The following is a 27,793-nucleotide window of genomic DNA, read 5'->3' as shown; positions in this document are numbered from 1 at the left end:
AGGCTCCTCTGTGCTTAGTCTGTGCGTGGCCAGTCTCCTTCGTGCTGTGTCCTGGCCTCACTAACTAATGCTCCCCATCTCGCTGCAGTGTAACAAATCTAACTTTTGCTTCTATCCCATTTCACTCATGTTGCAGGAACCAGGAGGGGTTGGGACCCATAGTTCATGATCGAAAATCTCAGACATTGCCTGTTTCCCGTAACAGAACAGGAATGATGCATGCCAGATTGCAGCAGCTGGGCAGCCTGGATAACTCTCTCACTTTTAACCACAGTAAGTCCCATGACACACCATCGTAACAGCCAGCCATCCCATGTGACAGTTCAGAGGGGAGAGCCCCTGGCCACACCACACCACATCACCAAATCGACTTTTCTTCCAGCTCAGAGCAGTAGGATGAAGAGCTCGTGGCGCAGTTCCCTTCCTCGGAGGAGAATGACATAATGTGGGACGCGGTCAACTACAGCACTAGACCTGAAAGCCTAGACCCTTTGCCCCACGCCATCTGCTTGGTGTTTTTAAAACAAAATCTGGCCTGATAGCCAGACATTCTCTGATACTTTTAATTTAGTATTTTGATTTGTTGCCAGTGGCCAACTTATCATCAGTTTTCCCCATGTGACTCCCAAGAACATCTGGGGCAAGTTCCTGACCCCATGCGTGTAATTGATCAAGCGTCCACATTCTGACATTCTAGCCCTGAATGTATGTTAATCGTTAAACTGCTGTGAAACCGTAAAGCCCGTGAATCAATGTGTGAGGGTGTGGAAAAGCCAATAACAAAGTGACTTTTTCTGTGTTTTCAGTGTGAGAAAGATATCAAGTGTGCTTGGAATTTCTGTAGACAATGGTAAGATTTAATCAGGTTGAAGTCTGCTTATGAGGCCGCTTCACTTGCAAACCGAGACTTCTTGTTCATCTCGCCTTCCTAACTTTGGGGCTTCCTAACTTCACAGTAGAGACTTTGCCAAAACATGGGAGCATATCTTTAATTTAATTTTATCAATTGCCAGAGGGGGCGTAGCATCATGTGCTGTTTCTAGAAATCTAAGTGTTTAGTCTTCTTAAGGGTTTCTTGAAGCAGAAAACCTAAAAGATATCAACCATGTAGCACTTTATAAACTAATGTCATCATTTCTGTCAGTGGTGTGTTCTCTAAATTGTCCCATCTTTGCTCCAAGCATGACATAGCTAGTTACTGTTGTGTCTGGACAATTATTTGTACTCATTGCAAGCAATGTCTTTAATTCATGGTTAGTAATATCTTCTCATCATTTCTAATCATAAGAATTCATTCCATTCACTGTGATTTTCATACCTCTTTCTTAGTACAGGCTAAGAGTATAGACAATATATTCCTGACACCTTAAACTGAAAATAGTTCAAAGTAAAAATGCTGAGGAATCAAAATATGGCACCTTCCCACTCTTCCACCCCCAAGAAAGTTAAATGTAGTGGGTACAGTCTCTCTTTATAAAATTCAAGGCTTAATTTAAATCAATATTATGTCAGTCTGCCACACACTGAATTGGTAGTCTTCAAATGCTAGTTCTGGGTTCTATACTTAGCTGTGGAATGTGCGTTAGTGACACATCTAAGGCTACAGAACTTGACTTTTCAACATCTTGTCTGTTAGGGCTATTTTAGCTCTGCAGACAAAGGGTTTAAACAGACAAAACAAGGAGTTTCATTATTTTTAGTTTTCATTTCCTATTTAGCAAAGAGAAATCAAATTCCCACTTTTTGCAAGACTTGCTACATTGCCTTTGCCCAGATAATTTATAATACAGGGACTATCAGTACCTCACTATCAGTTGAAATAAATGCTGAAACTTTAAAGCACTGTAAAAAAAAAAAATCATAAGCAGACCAAGGCCCCGCCTCCAAAAATAATCATGTAGGAAACAGAGAAAACAAACAAAAATAAACTGAATGATCAACACATGAATAAATAACCTTAATCCACCAAGATATGCAGCAACCCCTCCCTCTGCAAATGGATTTCACGGTGGTGGTTTGAATTGGAGGAGAGAGACAGCTGGCTGTGTTCTACTGCCAAAAACCCTATTGTTAACATGGTTGATTTCCATTCTCTCTTCCTGCTACCCACAGAGAACCTTGTCCTTCCTGCCCCTCTCCTATTTCAACCTGAAGTTTTTCTTTAGTCCGTTTTCAGTGACACCATTCTCGATCAAAGTTTCTCCTTTTGCCTTCCCAGTCAAGACTGTGTAGCTGATTATTTTAGCCTTTTAATGTGTGCCCACAATTCCTGCTTTCCCCGAATAGCTTCTGATGTCCCATAGTCCTTGCATCTCCACCCTGAACTCAGTCTTTACTTACATCTCTAATTGTGATTCTGTATTTGGGAGGCTTCAGCCTCTACCACCATTAGCTTTTTGAGTTCCAAATCATGAACTCGGCCAAAAGCCATAGAGAAGGGAGTGTATACTGTATGTATACATGTGTATGTGTGTGAACTCATACATACATGAGGTTTTACATCTTCACCTAGATACTGTATGGGGAATTTGTAGCCATGTGTGTCTTTAAGAAAATTCCTATTTAACGAATACAGTACCTTCTATTGGGCCAACCAGTATGACAGAGATCCAATATGTGAGAGACTTGCTGAGATGCCAGAGTCTAAAATGAATTTATTTTGGAAAAGAATGAAAATAGGAAGAGTCCCCTGTACACCTGCATTTTTCATTTCCTTTCTCTGAGTAGGAAAGGCTTTGTGAGATCTTAGCGTGACCAGCAGGGGGCAGCAGAGGACTGCGAGGAACTTAAGCCGATGCAGGCCAAGCCGCACTGTCTCCACTGCCTATTAACAGTAGGACACGGGAAAAGACACCACACGCAGCCCACGTGTAATGCTAGCGGGCACTTACCCTTACTCTTGGATTTTTATAGGAAATAATGAAAATTTCACTGTGGCCAGTGGTCTTAACTATTTTAAAAACACTCAAAGGGTAGGAGTTTGTTGTTTGGGTCATTGCCCAGGCTTATAAAAAGTAAATGTTTACATTAAGGCATTGACCTGTTTACTGCAACATGTACTCATTGTGTATCAGTAGAAAAGACTTGTGCCAAAGGACAAATTGAGAGTGATAGGGGCTCGGAGTATACTTTGTATATTTTATATAAACTGAGTGATGAGGGGAAAACTAAGTGAAACGTGTTTGCAAATAAGTGATTCATTTGCAAAAAAATATAAAATAACAGTTTGTATTTACTTTAATGTTATGTATTGTTCTAGGAATATGTTAAATTCACTTGCATGATAATCCGTATTTCCCATTGGTGTGATGGGAGAGAAGCCAGCCGAGAGGTAGAAGCCCTTGAAGAAAACCTGTATTTCATATAATTCAGTATAAGAGACAATTTAAGATCACTGGATTAAGTTGCAGAGAATTAGATCTCAGGTGAATATGGGGAAGCATTTTCTAAGTGGACTACCTATTAGCTAGTATAGGTACTGGCAGCTGGAGATGTGAAAACAGAGACTTGATGAGGACCCATTGGGGATACTGTCCAGGTCATTTAAGCATCATATGAGGAGTTAGACGAGATGGCTTGTTCAGACCCCATCTAATTCTGATATTCTTTGATATCTATGAATCTCAAGTAAGAAACTGAATATAGATGATAATTAAATTCCTTTATTTTAGATAATATTGAATCAATATAAAAAATGCAGGGGAGGCATATAGTCTCTGAAGTAAAATCAATATTTCTCAGAAGTTCTTAAGCATGGGTGATATATCTTTTAAAATAGGTGAAATGGGCTTGGATGCTTTAAATGTCTGTACTCAAGATAGTAAATAAAATGTCTATAAAGCCACATTTTCTTGATTTGGAGATAGATTTTTGCCCCTTTGCTAGCATTTCTGAAGTCAGGATATATTTTACAGATTTAGCAGATCTTACCTTACAGATACATCCTGAATATTACATCTAACATGGTAGCCTGTCATCGATTGGTGCTTCTTGCCATTGATAGGGTTTCAGAGTTGAGAAAACCTGACACAATGCCCATTTAAAGTCGGTCATTCTTTATATTTTTAGTATCCTTAAAGAGGACTTTAAATTAAAAGGTATGATATGCTTAAAGCAAGTGTTGTCACAGTATGGGGTCTGTATCCCATACCATTTTCAGATACAGCTAAGTATCTGATTGTCTAAGTGACAATCACTTATGCAGGGTAATCTGAGACTAGAAAGCAGGTAGTATAACCATTTCCTCAAGTATAAACTCTGAGATTATAGACTAGTTTCACAAATCATTTGGAACCTATTTGTTTCTTTGGTGGTTAATCAGAGGGCAGACAGCAAATCACATGATGTTTTGCCTTGGAATGTCATTCCTTATTCCGTTCTCCACTTCTTGCCCATCTGTGGGGAAAAACTTTTTAGCAATAAAAATGAGATGGAGATCAATAATAGATTGTGTAGTGGTGGATCCATCTGATACTTTGCATAAATATGTGCAGTTAGTAAAAGCTGTAGACCGTGAGTTAATATATCTAGGAGGCTCGGTCTTCTACATTTGGGGATTTCTTTTAGCAAGAAGATCCCTAGCTGTTCAATATTTATATTTTTTTCATAAAATGTATTGTTTTTCTGGATGCATATTATGGGCCAGAGAAAAAAATTAAAAATAAAAACAAGAATTCCGGTTTCATAAAGAGTGAAGGCAGCTTTCAAGAAGGAAGTGCCTCTTGTGAGAATATGTATCTGACTTACTCTTCTAGCCCAAATGTCCTCTGACTTTTGGAAAAGGCGAGTGGCAGTGGATCAGGCTTCTGCCTTTCTGACCACATCACCTCTGATGTGGCACTGGGGACAGAGGGGTAGTTTACAGATGTCCTCAGCATTACTAAACCGAGCTTTTCAGGAAGCAGGACTTCATAAAACGGAGTGAAGTTAGGTAAGTCTAACCATAGCAGATGACATTAGGGGGAAAAAAATCTCATCCTCGTCCTTTGAGTATTTGAAAGGTTTGGGGATTTGAGAATAAATCACTTACCTGAGTAACAGCAGAATGAAAATTGTGTAATTGTGAGCAGTGGATCCTAAGGTCTCTAAAGCACCCCCTGAGGTGCCTGCTGGACATTGCGCATCAGGGAAGTCCTTCCCTCCCTGACCTGCCTCAGTGACCACGTCAGTGCCTGTGCCCCAAGGCACCACTACCCCCTAGTGGAAGTCAGTAGGGTTAACAGTACTTCTTATTGGCCTTGGTCAGAATCTGCTTAGTCAGCTTTAAAAAGTTGCTGACTGATGCTCTGAGAAATTACTGTGTCTCTTAAGACCGCTTCTTGGGTTTGCCGGCTCAGTTTCATTCTCCTGTGTTAGCCAGTAACAAGGTGACCATTGATTAGAGTCTTCCCTCATGCACAGCTTTGTTCCAGGTCTTGAGACAGACTGTCCCCACAGGGGTATCAGTCAGTCTCTGTCACTCACACAACGTCCCATGCTGCCACTTATTTTTAGGGATGTTTAAGTAACACTGGTTCAGGAACCTGCTGATTTTTGAGACGAAACGTTTAAGGAAAAGCAAATTATAACCAATTGTGGCTAAAAGGACTGTTTCTTTTATTCTTATATGATTCGGACACAAGCAGACAGATTTCTGTATGAATTGACTCTTACTCTAAAGGAGATTAGATAGTGTAATGTAGCTTAGAGAAATTTTGTCATTAATTAGCATGGCCCATTGATTATATATGTTTAAAAAATAGCACATTGACAAATTGCAATTCTTGAATTGTTCTAGACATTCAGCCAGGTATAAGTAAACTCTGTTGGAGTTCTTCAGTGTGTAGACCATCTCATCTATAATAATCACACTTGGGTACACTTATCCAATAGGTTATCTAGAAAGAGAAAAGGATAGTTCTGTGCAGAGAATACAGTTAATCACCAAAGCAAGTGCCTTGTTACAGTTTAACCCAGATTATAAAACTTCATTTGGGATAAATGGCAGCCCTCAGTATAGGGTCCTTTTGACCTGTGTGATAATTTTGGTTGGTCTGATAAAAGGTGGTGGTTTTTTTGTTTGTTTTGTTTTTGTTTTTTGTTTCGGTTTTGTTTTTTTTTTTTTTTTGGTCCTCTCTTGCCCTGGTTTGTGATCACTGTAACGATAATCATTAGTTTGTTTTCCTCTTTTGTTGGCTATCTCACCAAACAAACCTTACCAAATGAGGAAATACCTTGGCTTACAAAGGCAGTTCAGTGAATATTAGTACCAAAAAATGTCTGTCTTCCTTTCTGCTAGATTTCTTACCAAAAAAAAACCCTAAATGCAAACCAGGAATATAAAGAAACAGAACTAGCACGGTGCCAAATGTGTTCCATAGCCTTACTAGGGACACGATGACTCTGTCACACTGTGAAAATAATGCAGGCCACTCAAAACCACCATTATAAAAGCAAAGCAAAGTTGGATGAAAGCACATAATAGTTTTGTTTTTTTTTAATCATACTTTAAAAAGCAACTCGGTAGCTTTAGAAAAGCTTTTTGTAGTCTTTCAAAAATCATTCTCTATCTCTGACATTTATTAAAGTCAGAATAACATCATGCTAGTTACTTTATTTTATCTTAGTAATAGAGATTATGGTACAGTGACCTGGATAAGGAATTGGGAGTGTAGTTTCTGGTTTTATCCCATTACTGGCCTCAAGAAAATTCTCTAGGCTTTCTGTACTTCATTTTCCTGATCTATGTACAAAATGTCCTCCTCTCTGGAGTATTAAGAAAATTACCTACATAGTAAGTGTTGATTTGTTTTGCTCCTTGGAGAAAGACATTACCTGACGTTTTATTATATTGCCATCTTTCTTTGTAATCTAGACCAGTACTGAAACACCTTTGCATCCCTTATATATATTTCTGCTAATGCATACCATTTCATAATTTAATCTCAAATTGTATGTCAAACTACATTTATATCAATACTAAATTGATTTTACAGCCACATACAGAAGATATCAGTTTGTATTTAAATTATGATTCTCAAGTCCTCTCCTTTTCTTAAACATTTCTTTCAGTCATAGTGGCTTTTGTGCTTTTTTATTAAATCAAGTAGAATACTGTTAGCAGTGCAGTCAACTCTTGGTTATCATTCATGATTCCAACTGATAAAACAGATCCTTACTTTATTGACTTGAGACTTACATAGCGTTCACTGTGTGCCAGGCACTATTCCAAGAGCTTCACAGCAATTAATGAATTTAATGCTCACCACAACCCTTTGAGGTAGATACTGTTATTATCCCCATTCTACAGATGAGGAAACTGAGGTATAAAGAGGTCAAGTAACTTGCCCAGGGTCACACAGCTAGTAAGGGGACGAGCTTGATTCACTGACCAGCAGTCTGCCCCTCAGCTCATTTTCTTTCCCTGTGCTGTGCTGCAGCCTCTGTCTGTGTGGGGAGCTTCAGAGATCTCAGCCTCCTTCACTACCACGCCATCTTAACAGCTCAGTCAAGTGGCGCAGTTGAGTGACTCTGGTCCATGTACCAGTCCTAGCTCCCCTGTTTACCAACTGTGTGACTTAAGACAAGTTGTTTAGCCTTTGTGGGCCTCCATTTCCTTATCTGCAAAAAGGGTTTAATAATGTACACACTTCATAGGGCTATTGAGGGATTAAATAAGGTGATACATGTAAAGTTCATAGAATTATGGCTGGCACATAGCAAGTGCACAATAAATGTTTACTGCTATTACTTCCCTCCCAGAGCTGAAAAAGTCATAATTGAATGGAAACATTTTTAATACCTCCTTTTACCCACCCCGCCACCAAAAAAAAAAGGCAAACAGGGAGATAAGGCCCTGAAGGAAGCCTTCTGGAAATAATCAAAAGTTGACTGTGACTATACCGTCAGCCAGCCTTTCTTCTTCAGCCGCCGGCAGTAACCTTGTGTTATGATTCATGCAGGCTATGGCCACTCGGACGCAGATGTTCTCCACCAGTCGTTACTTGAAGCCAATATTGCTACTGAGGTGTGCCTGACAGCTCTGGACACCCTCTCTCTATTTACACTGGCATTTAAGGTTTGTATTGAACAGCTGTTCATGGTCAGAGCCTCACCTTTTAAATTCATTCTGTTTATTTAACTGAATCAGCAAGAACTTCTTATGTTGTATTTTTACTGCAGCAACTGTTTTTGCCCCTGTAAGGAAACCATTAATCCTTAAATTCCCTTAATGAAACCGTTCCACTGTTAATGACTTGAATTCCCGAAATATAATACAGCTTAACTGGTCAGGGTGTGCCACCTGCTTGCAAAAGGTGGACACAGTCCCAGGAGGCGGTTGACGCTTGGCCAGATGAAAGCGTTTACCGGGGAAGGTGGCTTTGCTGAGCCCTCGAGAATGATAAATACAGGAACCTAATTGGGCATTTCTGCCTCTACTATCTTTAAACATATCCACATGTGGTAGCAATTAAAATTAGATGTTTATACGTAGAGGAGCAATACCTAAAAACATTCACCTTTTCAATTTTTTTTGGATCTGTTACTAAATTAAATGATAGAAACATTTCAAGTATAGAGAGTAAAAAGTGATCTTGGTCTTATTTTTAGGTTTTAGCAAGTAACATTTACGTAGGTAAAGATGGTCTCTTCAGCCACGTTCTTGTTTTTAGGAACCTAACCCTTCCCGTTCTCACTCAATAACTACTTCCATTTCCAGAGAAGCTGAATTAGTGTTAATATGCTCTGAATGTGGAATCAGTATGTTTACTTGCAAGGGTATTTGGGAAACATACCCAAAGTCAATCTGTGCTTTACTCATCTCCTCTTCTCATGAAGCACGTTTCTTTATTAGAGTAAAAATAGTTACCTGATATCATGTTGCTTTATTATAATTTACCTTTGTTCGTAGCAGCCATGCTACTCACGTCCCCAGGAAATGTCATAACTAGGAACCCAGTCGAGAGCTGAGGGCATACAGACCCTTAGGATGAGTATGGGGACAGCAGTGTCATCTTACGTGGAGCCTTACTCTAGTGACCTTCAGTCATGGTCCCCAGGCTGGCAGCAGGTGCAGGCCCTGAAGCTTGTTAGAAATGCAGGTTCTCGGGCCCTGGCTGACTGAATCAAACTCTGGGAGTGATATGTGCACAGACAGTATGGCCTGAGAACCACTACTCTACTAGAACCATGTTTTGAACCTCTTTCTGTTTTCTTTTGGAGATTTTTAAGTAAATAGTCAGTGAAATTTGTAATGTGAGCATTTGCCCTGGACTATATCAGTGCTAACTGTGCACCCGTAAGTTCAAACCAGTAGTTGGGACACTTGCTTCCACTCTCTCCCGGGCCTCAGCATATAAATGAGCAGGAAACCCCGGGGCTGCACAGCCGGTGTGGTCTGGCGCCACGGGCAGGTGAGGGCACCACGTGGCACAGGTGTGGTCTGGCAGCACTGTGAGAATAGTGGCAGTTTCCTTACTGCACAGCCTGCAGTTCATACTCAACCTCCTTTAAATTGCTTGCTTCATATTAAAGAAGAGTATCTGTCGAGGTTCCCGGATCTCCAGTGTCTGGCCACCAAATAGGTTCTGACTCAAGAGAGAGACAACATCTGATGGTCTCTGATTGAAGGGTGATTATAAATTTGTTGGGTGAATGTCTTTGGGAAAATCACTTCATGTCTCCAGACCTAAGATTTCTCATTTGTAAGATTGAAAAAATAGGATCTGCCTCCCAGGGCTGTTGTAGCTTAAAGTGAGATGACCCTTAGAATGGACGAGCACTCTGCTGCTACAGACCAGGCTCCAGGACACTTGGGAGCAGCCATGTGTACAGAAACACCATGGGCTGCAGACCCCAGCTCCACCATTAGCCAGATGTTAAGCTTTGGGTGGGTCTGCTTGACATCTCTAAGCCCTGATTTCCTTACTTAGAACGTGGCAATTATTCCTACTGTATAATGAATTGATATGAAGTATCCAAAAACATCTATCCTGTGTCTGACACACAGTAGGAGCTCAAATGTTGACTCTAGTTTAGCAATAAGCGCTTTCCCTAGGCTCACGCCTTCCTGATCCTATGGTAAAGGGTCTGATTCCTGAGACGCACAGGGAAGATTGTGTTTTAGAGCTGAGGTGATCTCTATCAGAGTCTATATGCCTGTGCGCAGAAATCTTTGATGTATAAAGCTCAGCGCATACACACACACACACACAGACCCATTAAAAAATGGGAAGATGGGCAAATATTATGGCATTAAAGGATGTCATGCCAGGCTGTAGGCTTACCTGGCCTAGGTTCACAGGTCCAAGAGCCACTAGCACAGCAGCACTTGGATCTTCCTTTGCAAGTATTTACTCAGCTGAGGCATCAATTGGAGCATATCGGGAAAATTAAATTATTACATTGAGTTAGCTGACATAATTGTTTGCAGAAAAATCTTCTTCCACAAATGTTGCCTCATCGTTAGTGAGCCTCTTAATTGACCACATCTAATAAGTTGCCAAAGGCAATCAAGAAATCATGTTCTTAATGAGAGGAAATGTTTGAAAAGATTTAAGCCCTGAACCCCAATTTATTGGTATATTAGCTTCCTGCCATTTATTGAGTGCCTTCTGTGTCTTCAGCGTCAGTCCTCACAACAGCCTGGCCCAGTAGATCTTCTTATCCCCCATTTTACAGATAAGGAGATTGAGGCTGAGATAAGTCAGGAAATTAGCCCAAGATCAGTGTGTGTGTGTGTGTGTGTAGGGGGAAGGAGCTAAGCTGGGTGAATATCAAGGTAGCTGAATGATCTCTCACACAGAAAAAAGAAAATTACCAAGCACTTACCAGATGCTGGTACGGTGTGGGCACTTTCACAGATACTGTTTAATACACGAAAGGTGTGTTTTGTAAACCAAGGTGATTACATGCAGAAAAACTTGGTTCTTCTCTGGCTATTTTAAAATGTCTATTAATACAGTCCTAAACCAAATCTGGCCTTTAAATAGTTGATGATATTTTTAATGTACTTACAAATTTAATCTGAAAATGTATTTTAAGTAATTCTCTGTAGTGCCTTCCCTTGATTTGAGGTGCATGGTGAGAACCAGCAAGTACATGATGAGAAGGATCGCTGTGAATGACCAGGGTGGGGAGCACGTGGATGATGGGGGTCAGCTAGGGAGCCTGGGGTCCAGTTTACACAACCATGAGCCTGGGGTTTAGGTCATCCTGGTGATTGGTGAGTCTCTGCTACAGAGAGAGTGCTACTCGAAGCTAGATTTTTAAAGTTATTCTATAAATCAGTGTCTAAATAAAAATCAAGCCATATCCCTAGGAAGGATGTAGCTGTCTTAAATAACGTGGTTCCAGATATCTCATTTTGGCACCTGAGGTTTAAGTTCGTTTTTCTCCTGTTCCTGGCTCTTCAGAAATTACTGATAATGTGTGTTCATTCTCTGAAAGCCCTATTTCCCTTAGGAGGCTGGTAACGACAGTCAAACTTGAATCCACATCAGGCAATTCCTGAGAATTATTTATAACCTATTCTCCACCTTATTGCTAGAAATAAGTCATGCCTTTCCCATTATTCTAACGTCTCATTTAATTTCATTTTAATCAATGAAATTCTCCCATCCTCAGTAAAAGTCTATAGGGAGACAGAGGTAGAAATGAGATACTCCATTGTTATCCATGGTTATTTATGAGTGGAAAAGTGAAGGTGATTTTTGTTTTGCTTTTTTCCCTGCTCTGAGCCTTTCTGAATGTTCAACGTTTTTAATGAGAAAGAGAGAGAGAGAGAGAGAAGAAAATTGATTGGAAAATAAGGAAGGCAGCTGGTAAACTGGGGTGTGTTCAGGACGAAAGGTCCCTTACCCCTTTAAATGAGGGGTTGTTTATATCTTTGTATGCATTTTTATTCCGTTCTTCAAGCAAGTTTTGTGATCAGAACCCAAAGAAGACTAAATCCTGAAAATGGGAAGCAAAAACCTTGACCAGAGAGAGTGAAAGGAAGGAAAATTTAACTCCAGTGGTAACAACTTGGAGACAGGCCAATTCAGACAGAAAGGCCAGAGGTCTTAGCGATTTTTGTATGAACCGTCTCTCCTGGATATCTCCAGCAAAGATGGCTGAGAAGATAAAAGCTCATATCCAGATTCATGCAAGCCTTAATCCAGCCATAATTAGGAAGGACTGTGACTCCTGGGAAAAGAACTGCTCAGAAACAGTAAACACTAAGCAGTTCCCCAAACACTGGAAACAACCTCTTTTTTTTTTCGGTTGGTGAACAGCTGCTCATGGTTGAGAATTACATCATATTCAGTTAATTAAGTCACATTTTCTGCTCCATTAAATTGCTTCTCTTTCACATGATGGAATTCAGTACTGTACTTCAGTGTTTCATGATATAAAGATCACTGTGGATTCCAGGTGTCCTACCAGCTGTAAATACACCCGTGAATTACTGGACCTAAAAAAACAAAACTTATTCCTTAAGTAAAACTTTTTCTCCAACAATAAGACGAGATAAATCTTGAAACTGTTACTCCAGTCGTAATTTGCTGTGCAGCCGAACTATTTGGACATAAGTTGTCTCTGTTCCTTTGGCTAAACTGTAAGGTTGGTTTGAGGTACTGACCTCTGGACATTTTTTTTCAGTGATAGTCATTTTTGCCTACTTGTGCAAAATGCACACATTCTCCCAAACACACCTTTGTCCTGACAGGCCTGTCTGTATTTGAAGATGCAGCTCTCTGGTGTCAAGCACATGTGGCTGCATGCTGGCCTTTAGTTGGGAGACACCTCTGTCCACTGTGCATGTGCAGCAATCATTGGGAGTTTTAGCCAACCAGGCTTTCACGGTGTTAAACCAGTGTGAATTTGCTGCTGGTGGGAGAAAACCTTGAAGAATGAGGAGAAGTAATTAATGGTGACCCTCTTGCCACTTAACTGAGCTAGATCAGAGCGGGCATCAGCTTGACCTCAAGTCTTCCCAGTAACTATGCAAGCTTAGTTTTAGGGTCGCTGTTTCACAGATGAGAATGGCCAGGCTCAGTTTACCTGTGCAGATGTGTGCACGTGAGAAATGGTGCCTGACCCAAAGCCTGTGCGTTTTCCCCCTTACCAGACTGCCTGGTGATTCATGGCTTCACAGAGTGCCTGAGAGCCTGTGGAGGGGGAGAAAACCCAGCCCTCACTGCTAGAGGACCTGCTCCATACACCTCACTTCAGTGCTTTTTTCCAGCCCATTGATTAGCTGACACCTGTAATGGCACTTCTCTGTTGGAATTAAAGTGTCACAAACATGACCTCCGTATTAGTTGCTGGTGATAGTAAAAATAAGTAAATGAATAGAAGCCCAATCAGTACTGAGGCACAGTGGTCCTTTAAACCGTAGTACAGTTTGCTGGGAAGTTTTAAATTGGCCTCTCCCTTAGTAGAAAAAGTAAATTCTCCAAAGCATGAATTTATTGATAAGTTTGTTTGTACTACAAGAGACTTCTGTGCTTTCCTAGAGGATTCATGGGAAGTTTGTTTAAATTATAAGTTGTCTTAGTACCTGAAAAATGTAACCTTTGAGGCTGAAAGTTGTATGAAACCAATCAGCAGTGTCTGGCGTGTCTCACTGACCAAGCTGTCCTTGTGTGTTTTAAGAACCAGCTCCTGGCTGACCATGGACATAATCCCCTCATGAAAAAGGTTTTTGATGTCTACCTGTGTTTTCTTCAAAAACATCAGTCTGAAACGGCTTTAAAAAATGTCTTCACTGCCTTAAGGTCGTTAATCTATAAGGTACGTTGTTTCACCAGGGAAGGTCATTCTTGATTCTCACCCATTCTCCTGTGTCTACCTGGAGCTGAACGGGGCACTTACCTCTCTGGGTTCATTTGCTTCCTCATGTCCATGTAGTTTCCCTCAACGTTCTATGAGCGGAGAGCGGACATGTGCGCAGCCCTGTGCTATGAGGTCCTGAAATGCTGCAACTCCAAGCTGAGCTCCATCAGGACTGAGGCCTCCCAGCTGCTGTACTTCCTGATGAGGAACAACTTTGACTACACTGGCAAGAAGTCCTTTGTCCGGACGCATCTGCAGGTGCGTGTGCTTTAGCTTTCCAGGTCAAGTGTGCTGTGTGGAATTATGTTTTAGCAGGAAAATTTTGAGTGTCACATCTACCAGGTTACCTCGGTGTAAGTGTTGAACGATCTGGCCTCTAGATGGAAAATTCAAAAGTCACATTTACTGGTTTTATTTATTTCATCCTCCACATCGTAAGATTTGGGCCCAGGATGTGTTTCTATTGGTAAATTGGCATTTAAATGTCGAATCAATGTTCGACTGACTGAAATTCTACTGAGTAAAGATTTATAGAACCTATGAGAGGATACCTCATAGTAAACATCTTAGGTAAGACACAGAAAGCCCAAAGTGACTCTTTTCTGTCTTCCTTCTGTTGACACACCTGCCATCCCTCCAGAGTTAGTGTCCCAAATTCTCTGCTCTGTGAACCAGGCCAGATACTGAAGATTCTATATTTTTGTAGACTTTCTTTTTCTGCAAACACATATAGGAGCGCCTTCTCCGTCTCTGTACTTACTCTTTTTTTAAAAAACAAACGTTTATTGCTTGCAAACTGTGTGCTGGGATTCATGGATGAACATGAACAAAACAGGACCTCTCCTGGCCCTCACAGAGTGTCATCTCCTGGAGGACAGACAGACACTGAGGCCCTTGTGCCGTGTGCCCAGTCCCCTAACAGAGGAACTCGAGTGCCCGAGGAAGGGGACCAGGGGGCTTCCCATGGGATGTGACGCGTGAAGAGGGGTTTGGGGGTGAGCATGTTCCAGGCCACGCAGGCACCATGGGAAAGGCACCATCCAGGGGACCAGAGAAGGTCCTTACAGTGGAGGTGAGAGTATGGGTGAGAACGAGTTGAGATGGCAACATTGCACATTTGGAGGGATCGCCTGGACTCCAGGCTGAGAATGGATCAGGGAGTCAAGGCCTTAGATCGGGAGACCGTGGGGAAACCATGGTTAAGTTTAGGCCAGAGAGGATGCTGTCCTGGGTCAGGCATGGTGAGGTTAGAAGGGAGAGGAGATTGAGTTGACAATACTTAGTGATTGATTATACCTGGGTGTGGTGAAGGTAAAGGATGGGAAGGGGGAATGGGGGGAGGGGCATGGTCCACGGTTTAGCTGAGTAACTGGGTAAAGGCAGTGCTATTTGTTTTTTGGGGTTTTTTTTGCGGTACGCGGGCCTCTCACTGCTGTGGCCCCACCCGCTGCGGAGCACAGGCTCCGGACGCGCAGGCTCAGTGGCCATGGCTCACGGGCGCAGCCGCTCCGTGGCACGTGGGATCTTCCCGGATCGGGGCACGAACCCGTGTTCCCTGCATCGGCAGGCGGACTCTCAACCACTGCACCACCAGGGAAGCCCAAGGCGGTGCTATTTATAGACCCCCAAAAAGACAGATTCCCCCACTGCATAGTTCTTATGTACATGTTTTAATAATAAATGCAAAAGACAGTCCACTTACTGAATATTTAGTACATATAAATTCAAGCCAAAAACCAAAGAGGTAAATAATAAGGTCTTACTTTTTATTAGAGAAAGTGATAGGTAAGTAACCATCCAAGTGATATGGGCTTATCTGATTCTCATTCCTCTACACTCTCCTGATTAGCATTTTGATGTGCAACCGAGATGGAAGGGTAGCAAAATCACCTTCTAGAATAATTCTTGGAAGGGGGAAGATGACTCAGACATTGTTTCCCACACTGGAGCGATCCTTGTTCGCAGCTTCCCCGTTGCCCCATCCCTGTGTACATCCTAACCAAAGCCAGGAGCTGAGCCTGGGGTGTCACTTGAAGGTGAAATGATTTGCTCACGTTTGTGTGTCCCTAAGGTCATTATTTCCGTCAGCCAACTGATAGCAGACGTTGTTGGCATTGGGGGAACCAGATTCCAGCAGTCCTTGTCTATCATCAACAACTGTGCCAACAGTGACAGGCTCATCAAGGTGGGTGGCCCGGTCTCGTTTTATGTTTTACCCCCAAAACTCCGCCTCATCATCTGATACGTATGCACACGGACAGAATGCAGCTGAAAGCCCCGTGTCCCCCTCCACCCTTGTTGCAGCACACCACCTTCTCCTCGGACGTGAAGGACCTGACCAAAAGGATCCGCACCGTTCTGATGGCCACGGCCCAGATGAAGGAGCATGAGAACGACCCCGAGATGCTGGTGGACCTCCAGTACAGCCTGGCCAAGTCCTACGCCAGCACCCCCGAGCTCCGGAAGACGTGGCTGGACAGCATGGCCCGGATCCATGTCAAAAACGGGGACCTGTCCGAGGTAGCCCCGCAAGCATGTCAATCCGGGCTTTTGAGAAAACAAATTGTGTCCCATTCACTGAAGGAAGCCAATTATGAGAAAAATTTCCCAGTAATTCAAAGAAGCCAGTTAAAAATATGTGATACTTTAAACAGTGCTGGGCTTGGGGTTCCTTCATGGTCATCTAAGCATTTTAACAATTTACAACATCGTAAGGGGATGTCTCCATCACAAAAGAGCATTGTTTGAAGGCTCTTAGAAAACATCCATGCTCACACAGGTGCCCGCTAGTTAGGTGCACTCAGTTTCTGCATCAAAACTCCTCTCTAGATCTAAAATTCAGCTATTTTATGATAAAATTAGATTTCCCTGTATCAAACTCATGAATGACAGGGCATTGCTTTTTCCTGTTTGAGGTAATCAGTTTCTGTCTGTAGTGGCAGATGTCAGAGCTCCCTCATGGACAGAGCTGCACAGTTCAATAAGCGACAGCATGGCGGGGGCAGAGGGGGAGTGTGGGCTCCAAGGCAGACTGGATCCCGGATCCAACATTGACTAACTCGGTGACATTGAGCCAGTTCTTAACCCCTCTGTGTCTCTATGACATCATCTGTAAAATGGGGGAAATTAAGGGAAACAGTAGGCTGTAAGGCGGGAAGTATTCATGTTCCCATGAAAACTCTGCTCAGGGTTCATGCCTGAGGCATTTAGGTGTGATTAACAGTACCACCAAAGAAGTGTGCTTTTACTTGTAAACCTCTCTAACTGCTTAAATTAGTAAAATTGTGTTCTGTATCTGAAAATTTGATGTAACTATTTTTACCTATTGATTGAGTCCATTCTGTTTGACCATAAGTTTAATCTAAGATATACATTAGCCATAATGAAAATGAATTACATGCTGTTAGTAGTAGTAATTTTTTTTATCATTCTGACAAGAACCAGGGCTCAGACATTGGAACCTTATGGTAGGTTCATTTCCAACAGCTATCTTTAATGTTTTGTAAACCATGGCAACTTGGTGAAAAGAATTTATTTTTTCTTTTGTTTTAAGGTGTTTATAATGTTATCCATTTAACATAAAATAATATTTTCATTTAGAATTTTTGGAGAAAGTTATAACTTCATCTCTGAATCTAAGAATGCACATGCCTTTTCTTCAAATGATCCTCTTTTCCCTTTAAGAGAAATAATGCTGAAATTTTATAGTAAGAAAAAATGCTTTTTCAAGATCTTTTACATTTAAATTTAGTAATTTTAAATAGAAATAGGTCTTAGCAAATTTACCGTCGTTTGTCTCAATTCAAAGTTTAAAAATTTCAATTTATTTGAATTGTTCTACTTTTTTCAAAAGGTAAGATGTTGGCCATTAGAAACACTAGTTGATGCCTTGAGATCTAATATAAGTACATATAGTCATTAGATTTCTGTTTGTGAGCATTGTGCCATTCTTCATAATTGGTGATTCTGAAACGTGTCTTTTGTTTTAGGCAGCAATGTGCTATGTCCATGTCACAGCCCTGGTGGCAGAATATCTCACACGGAAAGGTAAGAAACGATTCCTGGGTTTTGTGAAATAAATATAAAATTGCACAAAGCAGCAAAGACAAGTGAGAGCCATTAAGAAAGATGTGGACGTGGGGGATTTCTGTGTGTGTGTGTATGTGTATGTGTACAGTATATTCGTTGTTCTATTCACTGGTGTGACATTTGCTTGATGTGGTAGGCACCGCAGAAATGCAAAACAAAAGTAGGTGGCATTTTGTCATATAACCTCTTACTAATAACTCCATATTGCAAAAACTAGTTAATGAGCTTGGCATCTGGGAGTCCCTGACCAGCCAATCTCCAGCTGAAAAGATTTTATTTTCCCTTAAGATAGTTCCCACCGGAACTGTGTACCAATCAAAAGGCAGCTGTAACAGGAGGTGATCAGGCAGTATTTTCTGGAGCACAGCCCGGTCGGCTTTGCTGTGTGCGAAGGCAGCTTGCAGGCTGGAAACCTTGCCACCCCATGGAAGGAGCTGGCAGGAGTGAGTGCCACCCACCTGTGTGCTAAGTGCTTGTTCCCACGTTAGCAGGCCGCGAGTTCTGTCACGGCTCCTCTGGTTAAACACCAGTTGCTCGTTTCCACTTCAAATTTGAGAACACGGGGCTTTTAGAAAGGCCAGTTGTGTTCATGTGTGTACTGGAGCACAGCTGCACCAGATCTGGCTAATTCCTTCACAATGTGAGGAAACCACAGATGGCCAGGTCAGGGAATTTCTATCTTTCTGGTACAGCTGGCTCTTTGGAATGGAATTTAAGGGCATCTAGGCTTGTCATACGTCAGAGCTGGAAGGAGAAAGAACCCAGGGAGGGGCTCCATATTCTCTTACTGCCAGCACGATTTCCTGTTGAGACCTTCTGTCGGGTAATACATCTCCTCACGTTTAGAAGCAGACCTAGCCCTCCAGCTGGAGCCGTCCTTCCTCCCCTCCAGCCACAGCACCTGCCAGAGGAGGCGCCGGGGAGGTGAGCTGAGGGTGGGCCGGCCGCCCCGTCCCTGTGACACTCAGACGTATGGGGTTTCTCTTTCAACTCTGCTGGGATGGACTTGGCTCTCCTTCCCTCCCTTCTTTTCCTGGCCACTCTGGTTTGATGGCAGGCAAGGAGAAGAAAGCACTTGGCCACCATTGTCGTTCCACCAGAGCTGAGTTGTATTTTTAAATCTACTCTGTAGCCAAAAACATGGATGGTTGGATTTTATAATTTTGCTTTTTGTACACTCATGTATCCTCAAGCTCCCAGGTTAGTGCTTTGCATAGGGGAATCTTTGTCTCCATGAAACAAAAGCAAGGCGAAAGCTGGACATTGGCAGAGATGCTAGACAACCCATGAAGGGGCTGGAAACCTAGACCATGTGCAGCAGAAACATCTCTGACTTTAGGGTCCACTCTTCCAAGACTTGATTTCAAACTACTCTGTGTTCCTTTTTTTCCTGAAACATGGGAGGTCTCAGTTCAGGTTTTGACTTTTGTTTTACTGTAAGCAGTAATCTCAGTAGAGCAGGAAGACATTTCAACTCCTTCTTCACTTGATCGTTTTTGCCCAGCTGACATTGTCCAAGTGACATGAAACTTTCCCCAGTGACTCCATGGGAGGAAAGGCCTCTTCTTACCCCTCAGGCTGCTGACGTGGAACCAGCCAAGGCAGCCCCTCAGCTCACGGCTGCGGCCATCGAGTCACATCTTGGTAGACTGCTTCCTGTAGGAGAAGGGCGAGTTCTAATCTGAGTTCTGGGTTACCCCAGCCAGAGTAGGTGAGATGACAGCTGGAAGTAAACAGAGTTGTTTTTGAGTCTGTATTTCTCTGATTGGCTTTGGCTTCTTTATTTTTCTTGGTATCTGAGCATGGGTCATTTTACCAAATCAAACTATTGTTGTTATTACCTTGCTATTAATTTGATTCAATACCTATTTCAGTTTATTTAAGGATTACATACATTTTAATAAAGGTGGGTGAAAAATAAAAAGGGATGAGAAAAATAAAAAAAATTGAGGGCAGTGAGGGTTAAATATTGAGGAAGCGAATGAAGGAAAGCACACAGTGGCGCCCAGGCTCCCCATGGGAATGCTGGCCTGAGACGCAAGAGATTTCAAGATCGGTCCTCGTTCAACCCAGAAACAAACAGGGCAGGAAGAACCCTCGCGGTTCATCCACTTTCAGGTTGATAGCTCCAACTGTCTCCCCTGCTCTCTAATTCTAGGCATGTTTAGACAAGGATGCACAGCTTTCAGGGTGATTACCCCGAACATAGATGAGGAGGCCTCCATGATGGAAGACGTTGGCATGCAGGACGTCCACTTCAACGAGGTGAGCGCCGCAGCCCGCGAGGGCTCCGGTAACCCCAGTGTCTTGGGTGCTGCCGTTCACCCGCCCCTGCACCAAACTGGGATTTTCTGTCTGCAGCTGCTGTGTACACACTTCACTCTAAGATAATTCTCCAGAACACTGAAACTGAACAGTGAAAGCTTCTGCCATTCCCATTCCCAGGAACTCCCCCTTTCCTCTGGAGAGAGTGTGAGGAACTAGTTAATAGTGAAGTGAGGCTGAGAGCTTGAACACTTGGGGTAAAAGGCCCAGTATTGTGAATCATAAGGTTTCTCATTCTTCACAACAGTTAATTTCTCTGGTTCCTGGGTTTTATTTCTGACTTTTAGATCAGTATCTCCAACACAAGATATCTCCCCGATGTCCCCAAACATGCAAGGCCATGAGAGGCCAGACTGGGCTCAGGGGCAGAGCAGCCCCTGTCCAGGCCCCCAGTTCTCTGCCCCCACTTGAGTGCTGTCAGCTAGGGCCTGTGCACCATGAGTAGATAAGACCACCCTTGCCCACCCCCCATAGAGACCAGAAAGTTTGACTTTAGATTATTGTAGCAATTTTTGCAAGTTTCTTGCCAAAACAGGATCACCCTGCAGCCACTTAAAATCTGAAACTAGAGAGTTCTGAAATACAGCTGGGAATTTGAACAAATGCCAATTTTCTGTGTGCGTGTTTCTTCACGTGGAGAGAAAGAACAGAGAAAGGAGTAAACGTCTTCTGCCTCTGTTATACTTGTGTTTATGATGTGGAAGTCCTGCAATTAATATCAGGACTTTTGATCATGTTCATGCTGGTAAGCGGGGCCCATGAGCAAACATCCTCCGTGACACTGACCAACCATGAATCAGCAATTCTCAAAGTGTGGTCCTGGGGTCCCCGAGACCCTTTCGGGAAGTCTATGAGGTCCTTACTTTTCCAATTGAATATCTCTGTGAGGCTGGATTTTCTTTGTCTACATCACCCAGAACAACATATTGAAGAGATTGAATGCAGAAGCAGAGACAGGAATCCAGGCTTCTCCTACGAAGTCAGACATCAGAGTTGCAAAAAATGTAAAACAATGCCACTCTTCTCCTTAATTTTTTCTTTGAAAATGTTGTTTTTTCATTAAAAGTGTTATTTTCATTAACATGTCATAGGTTTATTATCTTAGTTTAAAGTAATAAATCTTTTTACTTTTTTTTCAGTTTTAATTCCTAATATTGTAAATATTGAGAGATAACACCCATGTATACAAAAGTTCTCAGCTATTTTTAAAGAATTCTCAATAATGTTTATGCTATATAAAGGGACCTTAAGCCTCAAAAGTTTAAGAACCACTGCCAAAAATTATCTAGTCTCAAATGACCCTCTAAATTAAAAATTAACTGTGAGAAAGAAGGATAATATATAGAGTGACTTCACATTTAAAAATTAAAATAATTTTAACCAAAATACATGAAGTTCTCTAAGTATTCTGAAGGGGAAAAAAAAAAAAACAGTTGGTTATTACATGGTCTTAACAGTTCAGCTGTTTCTCCACCTTGAAATGCCTGGCCCAATGGTAATTTTTTATTTTTTACTCTGACGTGTGTGCCTGTCCCTTAGGCAACAAGGCCCGCACACTCTTGGCTTTGAACTCCTCGCTTCAAGGAGGGCTTGCACTGGGTTCTTCCCTGAAAAGAGGCTTGAACGCATTGTTTCCTTGGAGAAACCACCCTTGTCCCCCGCTGACCAGTCAGTCCTCTGGAGTGCAGCACTTTGTTTAGATTCGATAAGGAAAACAGCAATGCCAAGAACAACTAAAGATTCGAAAGTAAACAGTTGTGGGTAACCTGTCATCTGGAATGATAACGTGAAGTTCAGGTTTGCTCATCAGATTAAGTAATAGGCTGGAATAGTCTGTGCAGCCTAGGGAATGAGCCCTGTGAAGTCAAGGGCAGGCTTGATTGGGGAAATTTGTGGATGGCACCCGCTCTGAGTAATAACTGCACGTGTGACAGGGATAACTTTATCAGTTATTTTCAGAATATGGACTTTCCACCCTGTCCTTGAAGCGTAAAGTTGGTAAATCTTTAACAAGGTCCATAGTGCACGACGATCTATCCTGATTAGGATGTGGCACAGGGGGTTGTAAAGCCCCAAGCAAGCCCTGCACATTAAGAGTGAAACTAGCCAGCAGTGAAAAAAAGAACGTGTTCCAAAAGTCACGAAAGCAGAAACTGCCACGTAGTTTCAAGAAAAAGGGAAAGTCGAATATCTCTGCCAGAGGAGGAGTTTTGGGGAAAGCTGATGGGAATAGGTGTAGAACAATAGTTTAATAAAAATCATTGCCCTTTTAATGTGCATTATTAGATATATTTAAATGTCTAAGATGCTCTCCTAACATGATTTTAGAGGCGCTACCTAAAAATGCACAATTCTCCTAGGAGGAGACCTCAGATGAGTTTTTATTGGTAGCGGTCCATCTTCCTTGACTCTGATCTAAAGAGCGAACTCCCCTGCAGCTGCTTTTGATTAAAGAGAAACATCCCATTCCTGTTTACATTTTGTTTCACAAATTGGAGCCTGTGCAGATTGAAGAATTCTGAGTTTCCTATGGTGTCAAAATTCCATGCAGCCCATGTTGTTTTGAGATCCCTCCCTCATTATCCCATACAGGCAGGGCCCTAGAAGGAAATAGGTAGCACTCTCAGAAATTGAAGCAAGTCTAACAAAGGGACTATTTTGAAAAGTTTGGTCAGGGTTTAGGGAAACCAACAAGGAATATTGCAGAACCCTGGAGGTTAGCAACAGCTGGGTTGCCACTGTCAACCTGTGGGCTAAGGGAGTGGGGAGAGAGAAACTACACAGAGGGGCCACCTGCCCCGGCTCAGTCCTGGCATGGGGGCAGGGAGGGAGGCACCCCCTCCCCACACTCTCCCTCTGTCCACCAGTCTCCTGCTGGCCTTCCACTGGCTGAGCCCAGCAGGCAGGCCAGCAGTCCTGGTGCGTCGGCCCGCATGGCACAGAGCGAGGGAGGAACGGGGCCAAAAGGGACTGTAGTGGGGAACTGGAAAATACAGTCCGTCCTCATTATTTGCCCGGTTGCTAAAATTTCTTTGTTACCCCAGAATCAGCATGAGGCGCTTTTACAGTCATTTGGGGACATGGCACAAAGCAGCAAAAAATTTGAGGCCACACGTTCCCATCTGAGGCTGAACAGGCAACACTCTGCCTCCTTGTTTCAGCTCGTGCTGTAAACAGGGGTCCTTCTCTGGCCCCCTAGCATGGTGCTGAAGTGCTGTCCAGTGTTCCTGAGCTCAGGAAGGTGATTTACAGAGAAAATACTTGTCAGATAAGCTCTGTTCAGGCAGGAGTTACAGTGCTTTGGGTCGTGGGTTCAATATTAATGAATCAACAATATGTACTAAATGAGGTGTCTTTAAACAGAAACACATATAAAACAAGGTTATGTACTAATCAATTGCCAAAAATTTTGTAACCAGAGGCTCTCTGGAGCCTAATCCTGTATTTCTCCAAGAAGGGTGTGTTCCGTGTTCACAAATTTAGTGTCGGTGGTGACCATAGAACATAACCACAGCAAATAATGAGGATCGACTGTATTTGGCACCCTCAGGTGTTGTTTCACAGACCAGCAACGGTGAGGTTCACCTGGCAGGTCACTGACTTGTCTTAGCCAAACTGCATCTACTCAGAAATAACAAACATAAAATGTTTGTACCTACAGAACATCCCAAGAGAGAGTTAGCAACAAAACACATTCTGTGGTTCCGCTGTTTACATCTCATCCAAGCCTGGCAATTTTCTGTAACCCTGTAGAGTGGTCTAAGCATCTACTTTTCCTTGACCGAGAGTGCTCTTAGAACCACCAAAGTTATATAGCATATCTTCACTTTTATAATGCTTCTCGAAAACAATAGCAGTAGGGAACGTGGCTCATGGAACTTGTCTGACTGCTCGACCTTGTCTCATACCAGGACATATTGCCCTGCTTCATGTTGCAAATATTTCCTAAGCTTCCTTATGCTGGAGAGACAAGGGTGAGCATGATGTGATGTGATCATGATGTGATCTGCCCCAACACACAACACTGCTTCTGATGCTTTCTTGCCATTGAGGAGAAACACCTAAACCACGGTCCCTTAGAATCTGAATTGAAAGTTGTCTCAGTTCTTTGTGGCTTAGAAATTTCTACATTTACATGTGTTGATTCACTCCATAAACTAGCTGTGTGCCATGTGCCAGCTCAGTGATATATGAGGGAGTGCCTGTCTTAGAAAGTTTGACCTAGTGTGCTAGTCCTCAAGCTTTAGTGTGCTTAAAAATTACGTAGATCCTATTACAAATACAGATTCCCATTCTAACCCACCCCCACCCATCCCCAGATTTAGTTGGGTGACTGTAGCGCCTGGGCATCTGTATTTTAACAAGCATGCCAGGTGATTATTCCGATACAAAGGATCTTCGACTGTATCTTGAGAAACGATAATATAGTGGAAATGTGAATGATGCCATGATGTACGCCATTGCCCGAGCCAGGTCACATGCTTACGGTTATTCCCAAATGATAGATAAAAGAGATAGCTAGCTTCATAAGAAAGGTTAAATTAAATCAGTCAGTCCTAAGATGGGGCAAATATTTAATTTAAGTGAAAAAACTTTAAGTGAAAAAACTTTAAATACCCTGCAAATACACAGGCTCGTAATGCATTTTCAAGCACACACATGCGCCCATGCACAGCATGAGTGAGCTATTTCCACAGACAGGTGCTCGGTGCCGTCAACCGCATGGCTGTGGCACACCTAGAAATGACTGGCTAATTACATCTTAAACAGCTTCCTGAATGGCTTACGAGCTTAGTGTACCGAGATCTTTTTAAGTCTAGTCTAATATCATAAAATGTGTACTTTCCAGGTGCATAAAGCTCATTGAGGTTTTTTTTTTTTTCCCCGACCAGTGATTACTTATAGTTCTTTGCGTGTATTGACAATTTAGAAAAAAAATAACTTGGCATTTAGATTTTAAGCAAGGGGGAAAACTATCAGACTTTCTGTATGATCGCCTTTCAAGGTCACCACTCTGACCGCTGTCAGTGTAAGTTCTGGTTTTCAAGCGATTGCTGAGAATTCAAAGTAAATTCATACGTGGAATTTCTGTTGAGAATATTATTCATATATGCCCCGATGTTTAGTTACTATGATGTCTTAGTTTTTTTTTTTTTTATAAATTTATTTATTTATTTTTTGGTTGTGTTGGGTCTTCGTTTCTGTGTGAGGGCTTTCTCTAGTTGCAGCAAGCAGGGGCCACCCTTCATCGCGGTGTGCAGGCCTCTCACTATCGCAGCCTCTCTTGTTGCGGAGCACAGGCTCCGGACGCGCAGGCTCAGTAGTTGTGGCTCACGGGCCTAGTTGCTCCGCGGCATGTGGGATCCTGCCAGACCAGGGCTCGAACCCGTGTCCCCTGCATTGGCAGGCAGATTCTCAACCACTGCGCCACCAGGGAAACCCTGATGTCTTAGTTTTTATGACTCTTTATAATTTTGTGTTGACATATGGTCTCTCAAACTTAGCTGTCTGTGATTGCTGGTTATTTCTATTCAAAGAATTGTTACTTGATGCACCAGCTGTAAACATCGAGGTATAGAGTTGACATTAGCTTGAATAATTTACCTTACCAAATTAAGCTTTATGCTCAGTAATCCATACTCTACCTTTATGAGAGAAGGACTTAACCTTTTTTAAAAAATAAAAGCCATTTTTAGTTTGTTATTGGGTAAAATCTCTAACTACTCTGCTTTTTATAGTATAATTACCATTTTCTACAATAAAAAGTGATATTCAGACTGATACACTATAGATCCTGAATGCCTCCTGAATCAAAAGAAAAGATAAAATAATGTCCAGTAGCATATATTGGTTGATGATGTATTATTTCCTAATTCTTAATTACCATCAAATTGTGATACTTGTTTCATAGTTATTTACTAAGCTCTATTCACTCTGTGAAACATTACTGTTTTCCAACCATTCTGGGAAGTGTCCCTGGTTGAAGTCTACTTTTTTGTACCAAATATGGCAGATTTTTCCGTAGTGAACTGAATTGTCCATAGTATTGATATGCCACAAGAATTCAGGTTTCATCGTTATTAAACTTTCCTTGTGTTTCTGGTTTGACAAATGAGTAAAAGTAGTATTCAAATCTTAGTCTCACAATTAGGAGCATTTGGCCCAGGAGATTCTCATAAACTCTATTTGATATATATTTAAGTGACTAAATCTAGAACCATTCAAAATATACCTGAAAGGCTGCTATACGCAGACGCCTTATGAGGCATAGACAGAACATCATTTTAAAATCAAGTAACATCTTCCTTATATAATACTTCCTTGTTGTGATAGTGGATGTATGTCTGTGTGCATTTTCATTTCTCATAAAATTATCTGTTTCAATTATTAATTTATTTTTAGAAAACTTTTGAATGTGGCTATTTAATCTGTGTATTTAATCTTTCCACCTCCCCGACCTCATCTCTCTGCCCTGTTTGACTCAGATTTTATACTCTGGCCCTCAAACTACTTACAAATGTCTCACACACCATGCTGCCATCTCTCCCATGTCTCTGCCCAGGCTGTTCCCTCTCCCTGGAATGTCTCCCCCCTCTTCCTTGCTATTCCCACCTTTCACCTTCACCTCACTAACTCCTGATGATGTGTAAGACTCAGCCAGTCATCGCTTTCTGCAACCTTCCATGGCCCCCCATCCCCCATCCCTGGATAGGTGCTGCTCCTCTCTGCGTCCCTGATTCCCTGCGCGTTTATCAGCACACTCACCACCATCTTTTGTAATCTCTTTATGGATCTGCATAGAGATCTGAGCTTTATGAGCAGGAAGTGCTCTCTTCACGTGATTCTTGGCCTCCCCTGGACTCACTCAGAGACACACAGACTATCGTTAAGTCAGTAAATGCCTACTGCTCTCAGTTCAGAGTGTCTACCTTCTGACTTGCAGTTTGGCACGTATTTGAAATCACTGTGGTTTTCTCTGTCCTCAGTATCTTAGCATGCACGTCAAATCTCTTCCAGTCGGTGGTCGTGAGTCTCTAGTCCATCAGTTCTAGCTGCTTCAAAGGACAACCTCTCTGTGTCTTTAAGGGCCTCCTCCTCAAAGCCAGTTTTGTGTATACCACATAACCTGATAAACTATCCCAAACCCACCCCCAGCCCACGTTTAGTAAAAATCTACGGAGCCATTTTTATAAATTACAGAAACTTAAATTTTACTTATATAGGTTTGTTTTATAAACCCAGTGTCGAGTACAGTGCCTTGTATGTAGTAGCTTCTTGGTAAAATGTGTGAATGAATGAATGAATGAAAGAATCAAGTTAATGATGTGGTGTAATGACTGTGCCTGGTTATAACATTTATAACTCTTTGAGAAGAATGTTCAATTTTATATGAGATTATATTGAAGTTACTCTAGAGTCTTATTGTGCTGTAACTGCTAAGCATGGAGTTAAGAACCTTTAGGTCTCTCTGATCTCATCCACAATAAATAGGGTGTCATCATTGTGTATTTACATCTACAGTGTGAACCATACTATAGTTTGAACAAAACCCAGTAGTGAGAAAAGAAGGGGCCAAATGAGT

At 42.1% G+C, this 27,793-nt stretch overlaps 1 protein-coding gene across 32 annotated transcripts in view; it reads left to right on the top strand.

The window, feature by feature from the left end:
• DOCK9 (dedicator of cytokinesis 9) overlaps positions 1–27,793 on the top strand; it is a 326,031-nt gene that overhangs the window by 274,595 nt on the left and 23,643 nt on the right. For 12 of the 32 annotated variants that reach the window (XR_002173395.3, XR_002173394.3, XM_019920847.3 and 9 more), the window contains 9 exons: positions 137–273; positions 7,941–8,056; positions 13,618–13,755; positions 13,873–14,055; positions 15,869–15,982; positions 16,102–16,317; positions 17,787–17,844; positions 18,733–18,810; positions 20,045–20,151. Coding sequence is in view for 27 of the 32 variants with exons in the window: in XM_019920847.3 (XP_019776406.1) it covers positions 137–273; positions 7,941–8,056; positions 13,618–13,755; positions 13,873–14,055; positions 15,869–15,982; positions 16,102–16,317; positions 17,787–17,844; positions 18,733–18,810; positions 20,045–20,151 (1,147 nt within the window). In the remaining 5 variants the exon portion in view is untranslated. The other 20 variants (XM_019920845.3, XM_019920848.3, XM_033843511.2 and 17 more) reach the window with 13 other exon arrangements.

This window comes from Tursiops truncatus, chromosome 18, assembly GCF_011762595.2.
Source record: "Tursiops truncatus isolate mTurTru1 chromosome 18, mTurTru1.mat.Y, whole genome shotgun sequence".
NCBI lineage: Eukaryota > Metazoa > Chordata > Mammalia > Artiodactyla > Delphinidae > Tursiops > Tursiops truncatus.
Note: the sequence above shows the minus strand (reverse complement) of the source record. Positions and strands in the feature narration are given on the sequence as shown.